The 9,000-nt window shown below is 39.4% G+C and overlaps 1 protein-coding gene across 1 annotated transcript; it reads left to right on the plus strand.

Moving 5' to 3' along the window:
- The first annotated feature begins 89 nt into the window (after window positions 1-89).
- Window positions 90-8,867, plus strand: samd9l (sterile alpha motif domain containing 9 like). Its single transcript, XM_067477266.1, has 4 exons — window positions 90-1,584; window positions 1,820-1,880; window positions 3,256-3,312; window positions 3,701-8,867. Exons 3-4 carry the CDS (start codon window positions 3,309-3,311, stop codon window positions 8,347-8,349), a joined length of 4,653 nt encoding a protein of 1,550 aa, XP_067333367.1. The 5' UTR covers window positions 90-1,584; window positions 1,820-1,880; window positions 3,256-3,308; the 3' UTR covers window positions 8,350-8,867.
- Window positions 8,868-9,000: the final 133 nt, after the last annotated feature.

The raw sequence follows: 9,000 nt of genomic DNA on the forward strand, positions 1-9,000 counted from the left end.
TCTCAGCCCGAGCAGTGTGGTCGGATTTTACAGAGTAAGGCATTTCACGCTTTTGAACAAAATCAAATCCATCAGCTGGCTGTAGGCAGCTCTGGAAACATACTCGATCCTGTATATAATGTGTAAATGTGTACAGGGTATTAATCTGTTTATTTTATATGCGTGTAGGTAACAGCTAAACATGCTTCAACCACAGTGGTCTCCATACTGTGAATAGTTATCTCTGGTTAAAAAACAAATCTAGGTTTATACAGTCGTGCAAAAGTTGGACCCCCTCCTTTTTAATAGGCAATAGTAAGAACATTCTCCGTTTTTTGTATGACTTTACCAGTCTCTCAAGTCGATAGGTGTTTTTGCATAGTTCATTTAAGCCACAGCATTTCAATTGGGTTGATGTCTGGACTTTAGGTAAACCATTCAAAAACCTGGCTTTTATTATCTAGCCATTCTGAAGTAGATTTACTGGTGTGCTTTGGATCATTGTCCTGTTGCATTAACCCATTTTCAACCAAACTTTGCTTATTTTACACAAAAAAACTAACAAAGAATTAAAAGTTGCTTTTTGCACAGGACTCTAAAGGTTTCTTCAAGAGCATAAAACTTTTTTACTCTATACAAACATTACCTGCTCTGGCTGCTTTGTACATGCAGTAAATCAGGTTTTATCACGTATAACCACATCCACACCCAGCAACTAGGGCCAACTATAAAACATTTTTTTTAATGGCATGGCACCAACATGTGGTACCTCGATCCCCAGCCCTGGCTATATGTCGAAGTGTCTCTGGGCAAGACACTGAACCCCTAACAGCCCTTTCCCCTCCCCAGCTGTGCAGTGACGGTCCAAGCCCGGTAAAAATTGGGGATGGTTGCGTCAGGAAGGGCATCCGGCATAAAAACTGTGTCAAATCAATATGTGGACAATGATCCGCTGTGGCAACCCTGAACTCACGCGGTAAGCCAATGGCCCCCCCCCCAAAAAATGAAATTTGGATGGCACTATCTGTCTTCCAGCTTACAAGGTAAAACCATGGCTGATTTGCGTATTATGGAATGCTGTGTAATTCCATACGTGGGGCTCAATTCCATCTCATAACACTATACAGTAGCTTTCATTAATTCGTTTTTGGTTAACAGTATAAATGTTATTGAATAAATTAATAAAAGTATATATTAAATCGACACACACCATAATCACCATCAGGAGAATAATTCAGTGAGCATTAGAAGAACAGGGATCCCACCCACTATTTTTCGCAGCCTATGACCATAGTTGGACGAACTACAGAAATGCTTTACAGACATATTATAATACAGAACTCAAACGTTTTGGTGCTTCTGGTTTAGTTTAGTGTTTCTTGTCTGTATTGAAGCAATTGCCACACAGAAAACGTGGTTTGTAAACTGCTGAGGATGATAAAATGCGGGCGTGTATGCGGTGGAGGAGGTGCAACTTCGATAAGAGTTTTTCCTGAAACGAAACTCGGAAAAGTGGAGCAGACGCAGTAGGTGCAGACGAGCAGCAAGCAAACGGCGGCGACGGGAGTTACAGCAGCGTTTAAATCATCGGAGTTTACACTCGAGGTAAGAAAATTGTTGTATTTTGATTATTTAGCTTTATTTGGTACATGTGTTAACTTACTAAAAGAGTCCTGTTTTTAACATTACACCTATCGTAAATAAACATAACATAAACAAAGACATTAAAATTTCCTCTAATGAGCTATTTTACATTAACACATGAATGTCGACAGCAAACTCTAATTCAGTGTTGGGTTGTGTTCTTTTTTTTAATGATATATATATATTTTTTAATCAGGGTCGACTGGCCGGGTGGTATGTTCAGACGTGTCCGCCTGCAGTCATACAAGAGACCTGAGGTACGTCACTTCCGTTAGCGGCCTATAAAAGGTTTTTTTCTACAGACTAACTTAAAATGTGTTCTTTGAGATTGGGGAGGGAGATTTTATGCTTCATCTATTTAATTGTTTTGTGTTTAATGTATGGCCCAATCCTATATTAAAATATGCACCTTTTTCCTGGATGCAATTTTCCTCTTCAGACAGAAAATTGAAGTTTAAAATCACTTCTGCAGGCTGATCTTAGCCTGCAGGAGAGGTTTAAAACCATAACCATGCTGTGACAAATATCTCCTTTCCACTACGCCTGAACCAAAAACATAACCCTTAAGGTTTTATGTTAGTCACTTATCTTTGCCTAAACACCTTTGAAATATATTGGCCACATAAAATGTAGAAAGTACTTTTATTTCCCTTCAGGAGCTAAAAATATAAAACCACAATACCTTAGCATTTTTAAACATGATGAAAGTGGGTAAAATAGCCATGTAAGTAGGGGTGGTTTTGCTTTTATACATTAGTCAGAAAAGGGAGACATTTTATGTATGTGAACCATAGGCTCACACTGACATGCAACATTGCAGACATTTTGATTTTGAATCCAAAAATCAGCTCATTGCCACTACAGGTTGCACCAGCCATGTGTCTGTCGCTATCGTTGGCTATCAAATATCTGTATAAGCTATAAAACCTCTGAGGAGTTGGAAAACTAATCTGTCCTTTTTCAAGAAATGACCAAGAACAGCCCACTGGGAAAATTCCCAAACTTCCATTACAACGTATATCCCACTTAAAACTACTTAATACTCGAAGTGAAGACTGTGCATATTAATTAGTGTTTTTATTTTAATTTAGATTTCAAATACTGATATCTGTATCAGCTTCCAGTCTTTCCTGGATTATATTCTTGACTCATTTTTAATGAGGAATGTAAGAGTTTGGTGTGGTTTAGCATGACTGTCTCTTGGCCCATGTGTCAGAAGTTAGAGAGTGAACCAAATCAAATTGCAGTTTAAATGGGGGCAACTGTGGTTCAGATGGTAGAGCAGTTGTCTACTATTACCAGGGCTGTTGGCTCCTCCTGTCACATCTGGAAGTGTCAAGACATCCAACCCCAACTTAGTTGCTCGCACTGAGTGTAGGTCAGCTGCCCCATTAGTGTGTGAGTGTGAATGGGTGAAATGAGAAGTAGTGTAAAGTGCTTTGGGCCTGTGCCGTGTATCTGTAATCTAGAAAAGAAATGCTTAAGTGCAGACAATTTTCCATTCCAGATCAAATGTTTAACCACAAGTCTGACAAAACAAATCTTCTTGCTAGCCATTTTTATTTACCAGATACTCATACAGAAGCCAGATGATGATGGGCTACATATAATTGTATAATGTTTCTTTTGCAGATGGAAGGTGATAGTAAACATCAAAGCTGATAAGGTGATGAAAGGATAAAATCATGGGTGAGTTAACGAATGAGTCTGTTTTTATTAGTTTCAAGAGGCTATGGTGGTTTAATCGACACTTATTATATTTGGTCGTCTACATAGCAGTAATGTAAGATGCATATATATAAAGACAATGCATCACAGTGTGTCTTCCACTGACCTCATGAATATAAAAACAATGTACTAATGCTAAAGATTTTCAAGTCGTCAATAGGACTACGTCTTCAGGCCAAAGACTGCACAGGGAAGTTGGAAACTACTCACATAGGGAATAGCAAATTGTTCATTTAGGTCAAAAGATTTTCGCAAAATTAATATTTAGAATATTGTCTACTCTTTAAAGTATATGCTACTACTAAACATTAGAAGTTTGCAAATTAGTTTTTCTTCTGTCACTATACAGCTGACGGACTTGAGCAGTCACCCGAGAGCTGGAATGAATCTCAAGTCAGCACCTGGCTGAGATCCATTGGAGTGAAGGATCTATACATAGAGAAACTCTATGAGGAAGAAGTAAATGGACAAATCCTCCTTGCACTAAATGAGGACTTTTTGAAGAAAAAGATTTGTATGAAATCAGGGCCTGCCCATTTGATTATTCAAAAGAGAGAAGAGCTCCTATACCCACAGCAAAAGACTCAAGTGAAGACAAAACATGGTGATGGCAAAAAAACTGAGTTGGAACAGAAAAATGTAAAGCAGAAAATTCCTATGAAAAGTGAAGATCCTGCAGCACAGAGTCCTGTTGGAAATCAGGACGTCTTAGTGGATAGGCACACTGCTCAGGAACAACCTGTGGCTATTACAAAGGAAGACTGCAAACCACGACCATTTGATCAAGAAGGAACTGATTTCATATATGTAAAGCACAGAGTCCTGCAACCTGAATCAGGGGCTTTTGATCTGATCGCTCCGTGCCATGAATTTAAGTCGTTTGCTGTAGCTGCTGAGTTGAATCAAACAAGACTCCAAGCTAAATTTGCCAAAGAGGTTCTTAAATTTGCCACTGGCTGCATGAATATCCGATCAAATGGTACAATACACTTTGGTGTGATGGACAGCAAGGACGATGCAGGGTATGTGCATGGTGAGATAATTGGTGTCCCTGTAAAAGAGAAGGACATTTACGTGGATGCTTTGGACTACATTGAGAGGAGTTTCTCCTCTGATAAGGAGCATGTGCGCCAGTGTGTAAGACCACCCAGGTTCATTGAGGTAATGGATCGAGATAGTACAGAAAAGAGGTATGTGGTAGAGGTTGACATTGTGCCCTCAATAAGTGTTGTGAAGAACAAAGTATATGCAGTTCGTCTGCCAAACTTCAAAGAGTCAAACAACAAAGTAGAATTTGAGAAAGAAACTGTTTTGCGAAGGGTGGGTTCAAAAACAGAGCCTGTGAGTGACAAAGACCTAGGTGATTTTTACCATAGAGTCAAGGATCGGGATGCTCAAAGAGAAGAAGCTGAGAAAAATCAGTTCCTCTGTGGTCCAGAGTTATGCCAAGACCTTGGAAGGAAACTCACAATGCTAATGACGAGCGGAAAGAAATTCATTGAAAAGGAGAAATGGTTCATACTCGTCACAAACGGACTCAAACCCGACGACCTTTACAACATTGACTGGCTGATTAATATGAACATGTTCTGTGTTTTTGACTTTGACCCAGACTCAAAGATTTCAGGTCTTTGCAGTAGATATCTTCAACATCGTGCTGCAAACATGCATTCTCTGCAGAGCTATAGGATATCTAGTGACATGAGCATCAAAGAATTCGCAAGTCAGTTGCATCTGTTTGAGCAAACTAGCTGGATCTTTTGTAATGGCCGTTCTGACTTCAAAGGAAGTGAAATTCCATCTGATGAAATGACTTGGATCAAGACGAAAATGACTTTCCTGCGGGAATGTGTGTCTTTGATCTGTAAACAAATCCTGCCAAAGGGGACGTTCCAGGTGATTTTTCTTCTCACTTCACCAGTTGAAAAACCACTCTTGCACACCTTTAACGAGTTTTTTACAGACATGGAAGGCCATGAAGACATAATCTGCTTGTGTGAATCACAGAAAAACTTCCAGAAGTGGCAGAGTTTTGCAGAGGGATCATGTGGGAAGGACACTGTGAACAATTTCAGTGTAGTTGGGATGAAAATAAGTCACATGAATGCAACTCTGCAGCAAATACAACCAGTTAAAGCATGTACCAGAAAACACTTGCCAGTTTTTGTGAAAGGTACATGTCTACTTGAAACACTAGAAGAGGAACAGATGTATTCTCTGGAAATTGTAACAGTCGATCACTGTGATGAGACTAGCGAAGACTTTATCGATGAGGAAAAAGCAAACATTGAAGGCCAGTTTTACCATGGTGGAAGAGTGACCTGGTTGAATTTCTGGCTTGCAGAGCACCTGTATGTTGGAGAGGTAATTGAAAGAGATGCTTATCAAGAGGCTTCTAACCTTCTTAATGAAGCTTTGAAATGTAATGTAGATCAGACTCCGGTGAATTGTATAAACATTTACCATCATCCAGGAAGTGGTGGCAGCACTGTGGCAAGACAAGTGTTGTGGAACAACAGGAAAGACCTAAGGTGTGCAGTGGTGAAAGCCTCATACTCTGCTACTGTCGTCGCACAACATGCAGTTGAACTTAGAGAATATGAAGAAAAAGATCCACAGAGGTGTCTTCCTGTGTTGCTCCTTATTGAAGACTCAGACAAAGAATATCTGGATGATCTCAGGAATGAGCTAGAGGTTGCCATAAATGTCAAAAGAATCCAAAATGGAACTCTATGCTTCATTTTATTGAGCTGCAGAAGATCCCATGATCCAGAGCGGAGATGTAAGGAATCTCCATTACAGAATGTGGCTGTCACTCACAAACTGTCTCCTCAAGAGAAGAGGAAGTTTGCTGGAAAACGCCGGATGCTCGAAGAAAAGTATGAGCCTGAATTCATCTTGACATTTGTTCTAATGAGTGAAGAATTCACTGTGGATTATGTTCAACAGTTTGTGACACATTTGCTGCAGGACATTAACCGTAACTCTGTTGTCACTCGTCTTATCCACTATGTAGCACTTCTAAACAGTTATGTTCCAAACTCTTTCATCTCTCAGTCCCATTGTGAAGCTTTGCTCGCTTTAACTATTCACATGGAACGATTTCGCCAGCATGAGTTTGAGAGATCACTCAGTGATCAGGCTAAACTGGTCTTCTTGCACCTTAGAGATGACAAGACGCATATAGACTCAATTAGAATAATCCACCCACTTGTTGCAAAGGAAATTCTTCACCAACTTCTAGGACACAAACAAACTCAAAGCAGTTTGGCAATGAGTCTGCTTCACGAGAATGTTCTTTTTGAGCACAGGTTTGGAAGGGATGAATATTTGTCATTCTTAAGAGCACTTTTCATAAGGCGATCCAGAATAAGCAAAGGAGATGAATATGACAGTTTTTTCTCTCCCCTAATTGAGCATGTTTGTGAAAATGAAAAAAGCCCAAATAAAGCAATCGAGTTACTCAAAGAAGCCTTCCAGTGTTTCCATAAAGATCCATTTTTTGCACAGCAACTTGCTCGACTTCATTACACATATGAAAAGTTTGAAGAGGCCAAACACTGGGCAGAGACAGCAGCCAAACAACTGCCCAACAACTCATACATACTTGACACAAAGGGGCAGGTGTATAGAAAATGGTTCCAAGCAAAATGCAAAGCTCTGGACAATGACAATGTATCAAAGACAGCCCAAAGTACAGCCGATGCAGTGGAGACTGCACTGAAAGCCCTGGAGTGTTTTCAAGAATGTGAGCGAGCAGCTAATGCAGATATGGAAAATGTGAACAGTTCAGGGTTTTTTGCTGAAGTTGAAGTTGGATGCAGTCTGCTCAAACTGATCTCTTCATTGCAAGTGTTTGCAAACAAAGCCAATGGCCATTCAGAATGTATGAAGTACCTGTTAACAGATTACATCCCTGAGGAAGTTGAAGTTGCCTGGGAACCATTTCATGGCCGTTTGAAGAAACTTCACAAAACAATGCAAGATGCTTTGGAATGGATTTCTGAAGACCTCAGTTACTTCCAGACAGACATTGGTGCATACGAAGAAGAGACTCCTGAAAGTCCTGAGGAGAAGATAAGCCATCCACTGGCATGGCTGGCAAAAAAGTCTTCAGAGTATGGGAAATACTTCAGTGAAGCTTACTCTAATGCAATTCTACAGCATAGGGAAACAATCCCAGCGAATTTAACTCCTTTTCAAAAACGCATGATCATCTACCATTTTGGTGGGGGTAACATGACGTCTATTCTTTCAAAGCTAACTGACCAGAGGGATGCAGTGTCTCTTCTAGAGGGTATCCTTTCTCTCTACCCAAGCAATCCATTAAGAGCCAAATTTGGTCAAAGGGATATTGTAAATTACATAGTGGCCCACATTACTCTGAACTGCCTGTCACCACAGACTCAAAAGGCAGCACCTCTGAAAGACCTACAGACACTTTGTCGTCAGTTCCCAACTGATAAAAGAAAATGTTTACCCAGTGCCCTCTTCCTGCTTACTTTGCTATTTTGGCCAGAGGATCATGACACAGACCCAGAAAAAGAAACAAAATATGAAAATGTGCAATGTGCTGTTGAACACCTGGAGAAAAGCTACTGGACCAAGATGAAGGACATTCCTCAGCGCAAAAGAAGGATTTACACTCTCTTTTTTCTGGGCAATGGACAAGGGTTGGATAAATTTGTCCACAAAAGCAAGTTTGAAAGTGTCACAAAAGTGTTCTCAGTTTCTGAGAAACGCATGAAGTGGTTTAAAGGCGAGGCATGGAAGATGCCTGAGATTGCTACAATGCTGAAACGTGTTTCTGGATGGACTGAAGATGGAGTAGTGTACCTTGAGGGCCCACAGAAAAAGAAGTTCAGTATCCCACCTCTTTATGTACCTTCAGTGCCTCATAGTAATGAAAACATCACATTCTACCTGGGGTTTACATTTAGAGGCCCTGTTGCATGCAACATCATTGTGAAAAAATATAAATCAAAGTTTGAACAATAATTCAATCATACTTGGTTGTATGATAACTTTCTGCAAATTGAGATATTTTGGTATGTCACTGGGTGATGTCCAGGGTCAGCGATGAGAACCTAATATATTTTATTTTTTATTTTTTTTTTTATATATTTTAAATTTTAAAACACTGTGCACCAGGGTCCAGATGTTGTGAGCTGTGGACAAATGTTTTCAAAGGTTTTCAATTCTCACTACTATACAACAGTCAGCATATCCCATAGTGGTTTTGATATTCTGTCCATTTCAGGGGCTATATTGTGTTAAGTCTAATAACCAAAATGTAATCTACTGTCATCTGATTTACAGGTTTTCATATTTTGTGTTTGTTATGAAATACAATTTTAGGTACATATATCTAAACATGTTTAAAGTTTATATTAAAACTGTATTTTATTAGGATATTATGTGATAGGAAGTGATACAAAGTGGTACATAATTGTAAAGTGAAAAGAAAATTATAAATGGTTTTTAAAGTTTTTTTACAAATAAATATCTGAACAATGTGGAGTCCACCTGTGTCTAATTTAATCTCAGTATAAATACACCTGCTATGTGAAGCCTTCAGAGGTTTGTTACATTAGTGAACAAACAGCCTCAAGAAGTCTAAGGAACACACAAGGTCAGTGATAAAGTAGT

This window comes from Channa argus, chromosome 15, assembly GCF_033026475.1.
Source record: "Channa argus isolate prfri chromosome 15, Channa argus male v1.0, whole genome shotgun sequence".
NCBI lineage: Eukaryota > Metazoa > Chordata > Actinopteri > Anabantiformes > Channidae > Channa > Channa argus.